This window comes from Chanos chanos, chromosome 3 (assembly GCF_902362185.1).
Source record: "Chanos chanos chromosome 3, fChaCha1.1, whole genome shotgun sequence".
NCBI classification, from domain to species: Eukaryota; Metazoa; Chordata; class Actinopteri; order Gonorynchiformes; family Chanidae; genus Chanos; species Chanos chanos.
The window spans coordinates 40,610,177-40,624,863 of record NC_044497.1 but is presented as its reverse complement, the minus strand read 5'-3'; the positions used below and the strand labels follow the sequence as shown (position 1 = coordinate 40,624,863).

Below are 14,687 nucleotides of genomic sequence, written 5' to 3'. Positions count from 1 at the left end.
CCCATTCTGATGGTTGACAAACATTAACTGAAGCTCCTTACTTGTAATCTAGATGGTTTCATGCATTGCACTGCTGCCATACGATTGGCTGATTAGATAACTACATGAATAAGTAGGTATACAGGTGTTCCTTATAAAGTGCTCAGTGAGTGTAATTTTTGTGCATTGCTCCTCCCAGAACTGCTAAAGCTGTGCAGGTTAGTTGCGAGATAGGAGTGGTGGTGAACAGCAATTTTTCAGGTCTTGCCACAAACATTCAATAGGGTTAAGGTCAAAGCTCTGACTGGGCCACTGAAGAACATCAATATGTGACGGCCTCCACTCTGTATCTGTGTTGGGTGCAGTTGGGTGTCAGAGTGGGAGGGCCGTCCTGGTTGATGTTGGGCACCTGGGTGCTCTGATCTCCAGGTGTATAAAGCCTAAAGGGAACTGACGGTTCTCCCCCTCTCTTGCCTTTCCCCTTCCTTCTAACTCTTTTTCGCTTCTCTTTTCCCCAGGCCTCCACCATTTGTTTCATGAGGATTTTTGGCTACTGCATTTCAACACCCCACACTTCTCTAACACACATCCATACCTTGCCTACACCACTGATACTGCTGACTACCAGTCTAATTGTTAAATTACTGGTGTTTTTTTGCTTTGATAATAAATTTGCTTTGTCCTTAATGTGGTCTGTGCGCGGTCTGCCCTTCTTTTTGTCACCTCTTCTGAGCCGAGTCGTGACAAATATTCTTCATTTTAAGCCACTCCATTGTTACTCTGGTAGTGTGCTTTGGGTGGTTGTACTGGTGAAATACCAACTTCCTTCCCACTTTCAGCTTTTTGGCAGAAGGGAACAGGTTTTTGCCCAGGATCTCTGTATTGTGCACTATTCATCTTCCCATTAATCCTGACCAGACTGCCAGTCCCTGCTGCTGAAATACATCCCTGTAACACAATGCCACCAGATTTGAAAGTTGGGATGGTGTTACTTGGCTGATGTGCAGTTTTAGATTTGCATCATACACACTGCTTAGTGTTTGAGCCAAAAAGTTCCACTTTAGACTCATCGGATCATAAGACTTTCTGCCACATCTTTGCAGTATCTTCCAACTGACATTCTGCAAACTCTTTATGGGCAGGGATGCGTTTTTTCCCCCGGGCAGAGCTTCTGTCTTGCTATTGTTCCATAAAGGCCCTTGTGTGCATTGCCTTGGAGACTGTTGAGTCATGAACACCTTCAACTGCAGCCTCTGATTTCTACAGCTCAAGTCACAGTGACAGTGGGCATTACAGTAGCCTCTCTAACAAACGCCATCCTTGGTTGGCAACTAGGTTTAGAGGGGCAGCGTGACCAAGGCAGTTTGACATTTTTTTCACCTCTGTGCGATGGGGTGCACTGAACTCTGAGACTGTGTGGTTCCCTTCCCCAGCTCTGTGCGTCTCTTACATCCCTGACTTATTGTGAAAGCTCTTGTCTTCATTTAGGTTTGCTATATGGCAAATCTCTACTGCACTGTTGGACTTCACAGAGAGAAGGGGAATGTACCTGCATTCATTAAATTGACAAGAGGTGATCCAGCACTTTCCTACACAGGTGGGGACCATTAACAAATTGTGAAAAGGTTTTGGACCCTTTCATTTGATTTGGCAAGATGGACAATGTTTTGTAGATCAGCCGAAAAAAAAAGATCTGACTTTAATATATTTTTGATTTAGAATCGGATCACAATAAAAGGTGAACATAGCTTTGGAGGCTGAATAATTTGAAGGCACTGTATACGGTCAAGGGGATTGATGTAACATAAAGAAAAGACCACCCAGCTCACACACAGCTCTAGTCTCAACAGCAGGTGCAAATGTATGTGCTCAAACAAAGAATCTGTGTTCTCTGTTATGGTATCATGCGTCTTCGATAAGAAGCAACTCCCATGATCGCATACCAGCCAAAGACAAAAGATGCAGTGAATTCTCTTAATCTTCTCTTTGATTATCTAAAAGTAAACAACATGTCTGTTCCACATCATCAGCTTACATTTCAGGTTTCCAGAGAAAAAAAGTTAGACCTCTCACTTTGTCACATTGGTCCAACAACACATTACAATTGGTGTCCCTGATTTGAGCTCTGTGAAGGAGCTCTTCCTCTGACTAACTGGATGAATTTGCTAATGTGGCTGACACAGAGGATCACATTTAAAAAAAAAGGTGGAAAGCATTTTCTGACTGACAGAAAGAACGAGTTTCACGAGTCGAAGCACTTCATGATAGCCTCTCGGTCAAACTTGAAGCTGAGGAAGGAGCTGGAAGAGAGGATCTGCTCATAGTCACCATTATAGTCACCAAGGGAACGCTCCGACTGTCCATTAGGGGCATAAATGTCACATCCTGCATCTTGGGAAGAAAGAAAAAAAAAAGAGGTGGTATCAATATAGAGAGTCAAATAAGGAGGTATCAAAGGAGAGACTTTACTATCCCAAAACATGTTATAACCTCAAGATGTACTATTTCTGAGACAATTTTATGTGGACAATGATAAAGGATATAACTTTTTGAAACATTTAGGCATTTTAACAGTGTGCAGGAATCAAATATATACCTACCCATGTCAAAGTTGTCCTGCAGTCTTCTAGGCTGGAGCTTTTTGTCGTCTCTCTAAAAGGAGGACAAACAATGACAGCTACTTCAGCCAGTTTGGGACTACACTCATTATCATTGGGTCAAATAAATACAAAATATCAAGATGGAGCAACAACACTAACATTAGCCAGGAGCACTAACCTGTGAGCCACCAACCCCATTTGTCCTCTTCTTCATGTTTGGAGAGTCCTGGTGTTTTTTACCATTACCTTTCACATTGTGGTTCTATGGAGATATCAGAACAAGGTCTTTGTTATGATGGCTTTGTTTTCCCCCAGACCATCTGAGCATAAGATGATCATAAAAGTGATCTTAAGAGGCATTCTTTATTTCTGAGGTATTTTTCAAAGGCACTTAAGCTCTTTCAAATGACCATACATTCACGAGTAGCCTCTGAATAGTCACTGAAAGTTGAGTGCATTGCTGAGATAAAAAACACCTCACATGCCACCTAGAGGACTTGCAGGCGAACTACAACTGTATGTTTACTCCTAATGTGAGTGTTCATTTGGCCTACATGTGTAGAGTATCAGCATTCTGATTGTTTAACTACCGTAAGTAAAGCAGACTGGCATATATTAACTGAATGATGAATTTGTGACTTTTCACCCAAGCAGACAGATGCACTTAAGTATTGGACACATGCTCCTGAGTCAAGATTTGTTTTGTAGAGGTTTAACAGTTCACTCTATTCATGGTTTGGCTTGTTCTCCTAAGCCTCTTGTCCATGACAATGACTGGAAGAAATCTAAACATCAGTATCTTTTAAAGCTGTTCATCAAGAAAATTATTTCAAGATTTCCGTTCCATTGTAGATGACAGCAAAATTGAAGCAATGCCACGCTGAACACAATTTGAACGAGACAGGAAGTTTCTCAATTTTGGAACTGTTGCTAAAGCACAAGTCTGTGTAGGAAAGGGGGGGGACAACTGCAAACTGACAACTGACTGTTCTGACCTTTTTAGGAAAATGTGAGCCTACTTTGATCAAAGAGAAACAAGATCCCACTTCGAGAAGCCTAGAGATTAGATCTATTTTATTTGTTTATATGGACACATATATCTCAGCACAGCTTATTTATGGTCTCAGTAATCACACCACATTCTTTCCTGTCTTTTAAAATGGTTACTCAATCAACACCATCATTAGAGCTGCTATCATTGTCCACTCAATTTATCTTCTTGTGGCGAGAAATGAAAAAAAAAAAAAAAAGGTGTTCTGGGTTCAAATTATGATTATTGTGGATCGCCATATATATACCATGAACCTTACTTATGTATACAGAGCTATGGTTCTCGGTTTCAGTAAAAAACTGTTACCCCCTATTGTTTTGAGAAACGTGGAGGAAAAAAAAAATCATTAAGACTGCTCACCCTCCAAAACAAAAAAGGTATGAATATGATTTCTATTACAATATTGCTACTTTTATTTATAACAGAAACCATATTAATACAATTCAGATTTAAACTGAATCTAGATCAGTTCATGTAGGCTACAGCCACTAAATGTATTCTTGCACTTGCATTATTAGACACCATTAGTTGGTCTGCCAGTGATGCTGTTAAAAAGTAGGACTATGTGACTCATGGAGGGAGAATTGTGTGCTGGTAAGCTGAGATACCACAATCATGGCGTTGCTGCACGAAATATTCGATACAAATCTTGCACACAAAAGGTTCTGACATTTCCAGTTCAGAAAAACTGAAACTAGTTTGTCTTTTGCTGTTGCACTGACAAATATCTTAGCACTGTACGTCCAAACACCAACCTTGACTTTCAAGAAGTCTGCAAGTTCATATTGACCAGGTTGTGCAAAAGCTTTCTGCTGCTTTTGCTTTGACCAGCCATCTCCTGGAGATGCCTCAGTCAACATCTGAGTCCTTCTTGGTTTAGAGCTGACAGATAAAAAGAAGATATTAAGATATAAAAAAAAGATTAATCATGCCTGCTCCTCATGATAACTTACACAAAAAAAAGCATTCTGAATTGATTGACCATTCTGAATTGAAATGAAAAATTGAATGTTTTGAATAATTCTGTAAATTACTGAAATGTTATAAACTACAGATATTGCCTTGTACACAAATACTGGGTAGAAACAAAAGCCTGCCACTGATAACTCACTGGACTCTGTCTAGAGGTTTGCATGGAGTGCTGCCATTGGAAGCAAAATCCTCATCACTGCTTGTCGACTCCACTTTGTGCTTGGCAATCCATTCTCTGAGAGGTCTGTGGGCAGAAGTTTCTCTGTAATTTTTTTATATAAATGTTTTACATTTTCCTAATCAAATGAAAACCTAAGACATAAAAATAATGACCACTGTTTTCCAGCCTTTCTGAAGACACCTGTTACAATAACAGGGCAGCATAAACACCTGCGCCTCTAAAATAATGTGCATTGAGGCATTCTGTGCATTCCACTTTTATCCAAGCTCACACCAACATACAAAAGAATGATTATAACTTAATTTATCAGAAGGTGCTGAAATGATTTTATCAAAAGAGTAAGTAAGGCCACATAAAGAGACATACCTGATGAATGGAATGGCCATGAAAAACTTGTTGGGAGCCAGTCCAAGTTTGGATTTAGGAGTCATGTCATTCCTGTGACATGGCAGGTTCTCAACAGGGAACCACTCAATGTTCTGTCCACAAAAGAAAAGAAGTGAAACCATCATGCTACAGGCCATTCCTACAGCAAAACAAACAGACGAACAAACATACAAACAAACAAAAACCCATAATGTGCAACCAAGTGGAAATACAAAGACCTTAATACTGCACCCTTATTTCTTTTCGAGTTTTGGGATTGAACTTTGTCTCCTTTGAGACTCCTGGGATTATGTACAGCCGAGCCAGCTGATCTGTGATCTTCTGCTCAATGAAAGTGTCTTTGCAGATACGGTCACGGATATCAAAACCCGTCTCTTCCAGAACCTAGGGGAAGAAAACCGAATTAGGCCACCTGCCAGGACGCAGAGTTTTCAGTCCGCAAAGTGGGTCAGCAGATCAAAGTGACGACATTAAAGTGAACATTAGCTTCTATGTACCATTTAGACGCACACTGAATGAGATCCAGGCAACTCACAGACTGAAAAAAAAATTCAACAGAGAGCGTCTGTAGAGTTTGCTGGTCTACCAAAAGCCAACACTTTAGCAAAGATTCAACAATTGTCTAGAGGAATAAAACACCATTCCTCCACAAGAAACTTCATTAGTTGCCATTTTCTTAACAGTGGCGGGAGACGCTGTTTTAGACCTCACACTTGAATCTCCCATGAGCATTGAAATAGATTGAGATCTGGTGACTGAAACAGCCACATTATTTTCACGCTCACCAATCCATCCACTGACCAGTTCTGGCCTGTAGATGGGGGCGTCATCATACTCAGAGACCAGGAAAAAATGGTTCACCATAGGACAAAGGAAACTATATAGAATTTAGAATCTGGATTCAATATCATTTACCTTTCCATCCGAGCAGACTTAAACCCTGCCAAGGAAATGCGCCTCACAGCATCACACAGTTGCCAGAACCCTTCACTGTGGGGCACAAGCCTTTTGTTCCCAACTGTTCAGTAAAGTACTGCCTGTATTATTTACAACAAACTAGTTTTTTCCCCTAAGAGTTCCATGCCAACACTACCCTAAAGACTGCTCCTCTGGTAACATCAGAAAATTAAAAAGGCTTCCTCACTGAAGCTCCTGCCAAACATGCCACAAAAAACAGTCTCCTTTCAAAGTAGGACTCCTCTCTTCTAGTAAGCTGTCAAACTAATTGGCTTCTGTATCGGTCCCGCATCTTTATACATGACCCTAAGCATGATAGGGACGTAAACTGCTCAACATTCTCTGTATCCCGCCCCCTTATGGCTGTATCTAACTTTAAGCTGAAAGTATAACATCTCTTCACAGATATTTCAGCATGAAATTTAAGAGCTGCATCTATCTGCATTTATCTCAGAAACAACAGTATTATTCTGCTGCTGGGATAGAACAATTTAACCCATGTGTGTCCACATACAAGAACAACAGCAAATTGCAGCAGCCCATGAAGTCTCCTCACCTCTCGTACAGCGCAGTCATGGGGTGCCTCGTCTTCATTGACTTTTCCTTTAGGAAAGCCCCATCCAGACTTGGCCAGATATCCCTGGACCAGCAATACCTAGGCATAAAAATACAGTGTAAAAAAAAAAAAAAGAGAGCAGTGAATATTTACTAGATGGTGCAGCATGAATATTTTCAATAGGAAATGCAAGTTTTGTCAATTAACAGTTTTCCACACTCACATTCTCAAACGTCTCATCAAGAATAATTGCACCATATGTAGGAACACCCATCTTATACTCCTTCCACTGTTCTAAAACTTTTTGCACGTCCTCTCCTTGGGGCAGCAGAAACGGACAGTGATTAAAAAGTAACAGAAGTCAAGGAAATTTTGGAGTCAAGGAAAGTTCCACACTGGCAAAATTACTAACGTACTGAAAATAAAAGTCCAAAATATTACTTTGCACCTCTTCTTTGTCACACCCCTTAGGGCACCCCATTACAGAGCAGAGATGCATATTGAAACTGGAATTTACAGTTAAAATTACAATTCAGCCTCATTTGCCACTTTTGGAATGCAACTATTTTTCTTCCGGCTCCTTGTCATTATCCAGTTGCCGTCAGTTTTCAAACACAGCGCATCATGTAAAATGATGCAAAGATGCTAGTCTTTCACCTCTGAGGGGTGCAATGACTATCCTGTAAGATTTAAACATTATCAGCTCAGGCTGTTGACCATTCTTTACAAAAAAAAAAGAAAAAAGGGGTAAATGGATTCATGAAAGTGCCACCTCAGCATTAGTCAAGTGCTTGATCTAAATTATGCTAACAGGTCCACGAATATCCCAAATCTTAACAATGCTGTCTGGTACTAATATTAAAAACATACTGCATTCAAATATCACTGACAGTTATACAGGCTAAGGCATAACTACTCATGTGTCTTTGTTTGGTATAATCACTGAAGTGCTGTCATTAATGACAGCTAAAGGATATCAGCTTTGGCAAAGTCCCTTATCCCACACTGAGGCAATCCTGGTGAATTCTGCATGCAAAAGTCCAGGTAAAACCAATGGGCAAGTTCAATCTGGAAGCATACTCTGATTGCATTGTCCCTTTCTTCACTGGGGATGTGAAGGATGAAGCGGCTGGAACAGTGACACAAGAAATACAATAAATTGATACATCGATTGTAGAGATATTGATGAAATATTGATGCTCAGATATCTTCAACATTTATTTTAACTTGTATTGGACTAATGAAAATATTCCACGACAAAGGCATGACTGAGAGTGCTGTAGGAATTAATATTATTCTGAACAATCAGCAAGTAAATGTACGTTCGGGGCCTATAAAATGCAGTGTTTCAGAAATCGCGCTAAAGGTGAGAACGGTAATGCAACAAGCATATTTAAGCAGATTTAAATGTTTGACACGAAAGTCTGTGTTTCCATGGCGATGAGACTAAGCCAAAGCGTAACCAACGCTAACAACTGTACGGGTTTCAAATGGCTCAACATAGCGAATAGCATGAAAGTTTAGCACTCAGCCGTTTTGGCACGGGTTGTCCGAACAGCCCAAATTAGCAAAATACGCAGAAAACTAAAGAAGAAAAATCAAAATTAACCTCTGGCTAGCAAAACAATACACAGCAGAGTTGCTAATCAGCGACTCTTTGCTAATTGGGCCAAAAAGTTGATTGCCAGCATGGGTCCACAGTTACCACAACAACAAACGACGTACAACTGCTTTTAATCCTTAAGTAGCGGATAATATTCACAGATGCTGAAAACTGCTCGTGGACTTCATCGTAAATAGTTGCCTACTTCTGTCTCGGACTGCTAGCAAGCTATCTCAGCGACATAGGTTACCTGCAAAGGTCGTCCAAAACGCCGTTAGGAATCTCCCCTCGTTTTGTCTCCATGATGAGGATAAAAACATCCCGACCTGGCGAAACTAATTTGAGAAAACAAGCAGCGCAACGCTACAATATTTGCTTTACTCGTTTTACTAGTTTATGACAAAGAGACATCGCTCTGGATTTTACGTATTACCTCAGCAAGTTGCATGGACGGTGCTAACAAACTAGCACACACTGCCTTGCTAAAATAGGCTAACCTGCTAAAAATATTGTCTGGCGCCGCGCGAATTCATGAAAAAAAGATAGAGAAGGAAGTGGATCACATACACAAGTCAATTTTTGACCAATAGCATACATAGAAAAGGGCAGACAAATGACGTTTGGCAAATCGCTTGGCTTTCTGTATTGCTGACACTGGCCATAGCCAATCAAAATCTTCAAGAAGGAGCCGTACGTTTACGGTGAGTAGATAAAGAAGGTACAATGCAACAAAGAGCGCTCATGACACACCATGGTACATGCTAGTCCCAGCCTTTAACAAATAACTTATGTCACTTCATCATTTTATGCCATTACGGGCATCGTCTCTTTTGATCACACTACTGAAAATATTACTTGAAAGGACACGAATGTTAAAATGATCATAATCAAGCCAGGTAGTTAAATCAGCCTCAAAACGAAACGTGGCATTTCAAAGTGAAACAGTCAAATATGGTAAAATAACATCGTGATAGGACAGCTCATGTGACACTGTGAGATATGCGGCTTAATAACTCATGAACTAATGTGCTTAGACAGGCTCAAATTCTGAGGTAACGTAGAATAAAGTGACTGCCAATCATCCACAGTGTATACTGACTTTGAAAGAAGGGTGTGGCAGGAGATACATTGGGCTGACGTAGGTCTCTGACGATGCATCCTTGCTTGGTAGAAGCATTTGGTACATGAAGTGAGAAAAGGCACTGGATGTCGCAGTTGAAAAAAAAGTTTGATTTCATAACCAACTGACTCGCTTTCACAGGATACAAAGATGGCGCAAGCATTAAAAGAAAGATTTGACAAGTTCCTTCACGAAAAAAACCTCGTTACAGATGTGTTGGCAAAGATAGAGGCAAGAACAGGAGTGAACAGAACATATATTGCCCTCGGTAAGTATAATGGATGGATGATCAGGAAATGGGGAAATGATTTTCAAATTTAGATTTTGGACGTGATTTGATCGATGTCCAAGATTTTGTAATGGTGTTGTAATGTCTTAGTTTACCGTACGAAACGACACGTTTTGTGATTTTCGTCAAAGTGAATCGTGGTACCTTTTACTGGTCATGTGCACTAACAACATCGGGCCTCTGGTTCTCAGCATAAAACATACTTAACCGTCTCATTGTGTTTCTACAGCTGTCATCTTATTTATTGCCATTTACCTCGTGATTGGATACGGTGCATCTCTTCTCTGTAACCTTATTGGATTCGTCTATCCTGCCTATGTGTCGTGAGTGAACATTTTCGTTTTGTTGTATGTGCTGTTCGACAATAAACGAACTGTTGCAGTTATGCTTCGAGCTGTTTCAATGAGGAGTTAGTTACGTCATCCATCCACAAACAAGCAAAGCCGTTATTATCGCCAGGCTTGGCACACTGAACACCTTTTGGGCACGATACTTGCTCATGCGACTTCACAGACATATTGTTGGTTTTGGGTGCAGTCGAAATGGCGGTCTCTGATATAACGTGGGAGTAATGTGTAATTGTGGGTAGTTTGTTGCATGAATCTATCTATCTATCTATCTATCTATCTATCTATCTATCTGTCTATGTCCTCACATGACAGGGAGTTTCCATTGTGTCCACACTGTGCCTTGTTTAGTATACCACATGACTAAGCATCTTTCTGTCTTGTTCAGTCTGTACTAAATAAATTCTGTTATAAATGGCAAATATTAATAAAATAAATATAATTAAAATAAATAATCAATTTATAGATCATAAATATCTGTTGAAAAATGTCCCACAAAGAACTGGAAAATGGCTGTCATGAATGTGGGAGTTAACTTCAATAAGCTATAACTCAAATTAGCTATTAACTTATTGATCATGCTCAAAAAGAGCAGACCTTTAGAATGCTCCCGGTGATGAATCTATAATGCTTTTGTTGGATATCTGTTCTTTTGCCACATGACATTGTGAGGAACATTTAGGGTTGCGTGCAAACATTGAGAACCACAAAAAACAGCTAATGAGTCATCCATGTCAACCACGGCTGCAACTAAATGTACTCCACATTTTTAACTCAAAGTGAGCTTCCATTCTAAGCACTTTTCTGTTCAGAGTGCATATCTATACCTAAATATTCCTGCTTTCAGAATTCTGCAAATAAACTAGGCACAACAATGCAAAGCTGCTCTTGGATAAAGGTCATTTTCACATTTGAATTCAAAATGCGTGGGATAGACTGAGAGCATTGCCAAGCTAAAATCACAAAAAATTAAACAGAACAGTCATTATAATGCAGTTCTTTAGCATAGATGTATAATGTTTGTCTATTTTCAGGATTAAAGCCATTGAAAGTGCAACCAAAGATGATGACACAAAATGGCTGACCTACTGGGTGGTGTATGGAGTCTTCAGTGTGGCAGAGTTTTTTGCAGACATCTTCCTGTCGTGGTTCCCTTTCTACTACATGGGAAAGGTAATGTATGAGTGCTTTTCATTTCTAGACCTGATGACACATTGGTGAAATGACAGTGCAGAGTGTGTTGTTTTCCTTAAAATTAAGCAGTGCATTGCTACTGTCATCTCTCAGGAGAAAGCTTACATGCACTCAGCAGTAGCAACTCTGCTGCATGCACAGAACCAGAGTCTCATCACTGTAATTGGAAACAACCATGTCACGGAAATGTTCTCCTTACACCTTGTGATAAAAAAATTGATCTCTTTCACCATTTAAAACACCTGTCGACAATTACCAGATGACTGTAACATCACTGCAAAAAACCTGTAAAACCAAACAAAATCACACTACATTTTGATCTCAAAGCTCATTGGAGCTCCTGCTTCAGATGTGGCCTCCAAATTAACCATGGTATCTTCTATATAATTTTTCTAGAATATCTTTGAGTCATACCACAACCATGGAATGTTTATCTTTGGCTATGTGTTATAGAATAGGTAGTAATTATGTATGTTTTTCCTCTAGTGTGCTTTCTTGGTGTGGTGCATGGCTCCAACTCCCTCAAATGGATCTATCTTGATCTATACACGGATCATCCGCCCGGTCTTCTTGAAGAATGAGGCTAAGATTGACAATGTGATGAAAGACATCAAAGATAAGGCATCTGAAGCTGCAGACAAGTTCAAGGATGAGGGTGAGGGCAGAAAAACTATTATCCGTTGTCTAAACTATTGGTATGTCTGTACTAGTGCATTAGGCTGTGCTGCCTGTTACTCCTGTATGCCTGCTTATTTGAACAGCAGAGGTCTAGTTTATCAAAGAAGTTACTGCAATAATGGAATACCAAGATACATATTTATCTTGACCGTTTTATGTTTTAGTATTTAAATGAATCTTCATGGTACAATTGGCAGTGATCCAGCTTGTTCCCGTTGTTCAAACTTTACCTTTAAAAGGTCAACATTAATTTTTCAGCATTTGGCTCTGAACAGGTGGTAACCAACACTTGGGGCTTCGCGTAACACTTTTAGCTCTCATGTGTCCCAGTAATTATTCTGAGCATTTGATGCTTTTTCTTCACCTATCAAAAAGTGGAACGAATGACCTGAACAAATGAATGAATGAAGAAAAAAAAGCGCCTTATATCATTATTTCACTAACTTTTTTACAGTTTGTAAACAGTTTATGTAAAGAAACATTAACAACCAATGCCATTTTCTAGTTTGAATGAGTACTAAGTGTGGGATAGCTTCTTAAGTCTCTTAAGAGCAATTTTTGTTTGCTTCTTCTAGCCAAGAAAGCCACAGCAAACCTAATATTTGAAGAGAAGAAGAGTTCGTAAGATACTGCGAGATGCAAGTCCATTTCAGCACTCACATATCCCTGAAGACTATCATGTGCTTGAGTACATGTTGCCATGGTATCCTTTATTTAAAATTAATTTTATAAATAACTGGAATATTGCCTTTGTTTTTGCCCATTTTCTGTCTGTAATAGTAGTGATAGACAGTGTTGTACCATATTTAGTAGAGTCCAGGCACCCATTGATTGAAGCTGGGCTAGCAAATTTCAAAGGCCATACCTAGTACTAAAAAGAGCCCGTGGCATTCACTCTGCTATGCTTTCAGTCTACCAATAAAAAAAAAGTCTTACCTCTGACTTCTTAACAAATTTGTGTCATGTTTTTCTTTGGTAGCAGTTTATGGATTTTTACCTAAAAATGACTGATGTTTACTTACCTGATTCACACGCCTTGTGTTCTCAGTACAATTCTTCAAAGTCTCTCCTTCACAACCACAGATACTTCAAATATATATAAACATTCAAAATTCAAGAAACAAAAGTTCCAAATGGGTCTGAGGAGGTGGGGCTCATTTGACAAACTAGAAGTCAAATGATCAGAATGTCATCACATGTGTACAATAGCCTACTGTTCATCACTTTAACATTTTACATACAGTACATCCATTGCTAGCATAGTGGCACTGTTTAGTTGTCCTTCTAAGTTTTTATTCCCTTTATGGCTTGCTGTTTTTATTCACTCCAAAGATTTACTTCAAAGTTGGCATGTCCATGTCCTTGTACTCATTGTTCAAACTTATCACACTTCTCCTCTCCCACCCATTGCTTAACTGGGAATGTGGCCATGCAAAGCCTCTGCTAGCTTTAGATACATAAACTGTTTCTGATAGCGCAAGAAAGATAAATGAACACTATTAAATAATGCCTCAAATGATAAATGGAAGAGGTTTCATTTCCTTCTGAAGCTGGTACTAAAAAAGCATAGTGAGATGGCACGCTGATCAATAGAAACATTTCATTTGTCATTAACATATTCATTACAGAGATGAAGAGTTACTTGCAATGGTTAACAGAGCAATATAAATTTCACAGTGCTTTGAACAAAAAGAGTCAAACATAGTTGCAGTGATAAACAAATGAAAAGTGCAAATATGCATAACTCGCTAAAAAAAAGAAACCCACATACTTCAAAAGCCTTATCAGGACTGGCAGACATGTTGCTGCTCACTGGAATGTGGTAAAAAAAAAAAAAAAAAAAATGACAGGCTCAACCAGGCTCATTGTTACCATCCAACTCAACTGAAGCTTATAAGAAAATAAACTTATATTCGATTCACCATTTCCTTAGAACACGTTTTTCATTTTCACCCTATTCCCTATGCATGACATTGATTTGCAAAGCACGTTTCATTAGTAGCTCTGAGGCGAATGAGTTAAAAGACCATATGAAGTCCAGTCCGATAAGTCTGAAAGTAAGAATTATGACGCAACATCACGGGTTGCTGTTCCATATCTGTAATCTGCCTTGCTCCCTGAGATTTGCCATAGTGGTTTAAACGCGTATTTGAGCCCATCTGATCGCAGACAGGAAGGGACAAACATCTGTCTCACACAGTCCATGGTATATTTCAGGTCACTTGTGAATGAGAGGTTTTCAACTACACACGGTATACAGGTGAAAACAGTGATCTGAGTTTAATGACTTTATAAACAATTATATAAAACAATTATTTTAAAAATCCATGCATTTTTCAGTGTAAATTCAGTTTGAAATATAGAAGAGATCTATATACATCAGTGTGTATTGTAACAGCATTTTTGACTTCGGCTTGGGCCGTTCACCGGAAATACAATTGGGCTGCATAGAAGATTTACCATTATTGCCTACGTTAAAAAAAAAGGAGGAAAAAAATCCTTAAAAAAATGTTCTAGTTTATTTGAGATCATATAAGTGCCTCTACCTATGATCGACCCTTACACTCTGGTTCCAAGACATGATGGCGCTAATTAAAACGTGAGTCTGCTCACTCACTCAGTGATAAAGGAACAACTGAGAAGTAACAGAGAGAGAGAGAGAGAGAGAGAGAAAGATGGACATAAACACACAAATAAAACAGAGATCCTAACAGAAAAATACATAAATGGAATAGCTTCCCCATTTCCCGAGTTACATTCTAAATAGCCTCAT

At 39.3% G+C, this 14,687-nt stretch overlaps 2 protein-coding genes across 2 annotated transcripts; one reads left to right on the top strand and one right to left on the bottom strand.

Moving 5' to 3' along the window:
• Positions 1-1,811: 1,811 nt before the first annotated feature.
• Positions 1,812-8,717, bottom strand: dcp2 (decapping mRNA 2). Its single transcript, XM_030769472.1, has 11 exons — positions 8,537-8,717; positions 7,661-7,812; positions 6,907-7,034; positions 6,684-6,782; positions 5,402-5,554; positions 5,150-5,262; positions 4,742-4,846; positions 4,386-4,512; positions 2,758-2,841; positions 2,580-2,631; positions 1,812-2,370 (listed from the first exon to the last, which is right to left on the bottom strand). The coding sequence occupies exons 1-11, from the start codon at positions 8,587-8,589 to the stop codon at positions 2,222-2,224; spliced, it is 1,215 nt and encodes a 404-aa protein (XP_030625332.1). The 5' UTR covers positions 8,590-8,717; the 3' UTR covers positions 1,812-2,221.
• Positions 8,718-9,466: 749 nt separating this feature from the next.
• On the top strand, positions 9,467-12,846 carry reep5 (receptor accessory protein 5). Its single transcript, XM_030768927.1, has 5 exons — positions 9,467-9,674; positions 9,925-10,018; positions 11,077-11,215; positions 11,723-11,891; positions 12,490-12,846. The coding sequence occupies exons 1-5, from the start codon at positions 9,557-9,559 to the stop codon at positions 12,537-12,539; spliced, it is 570 nt and encodes a 189-aa protein (XP_030624787.1). The 5' UTR covers positions 9,467-9,556; the 3' UTR covers positions 12,540-12,846.
• Positions 12,847-14,687: the final 1,841 nt, after the last annotated feature.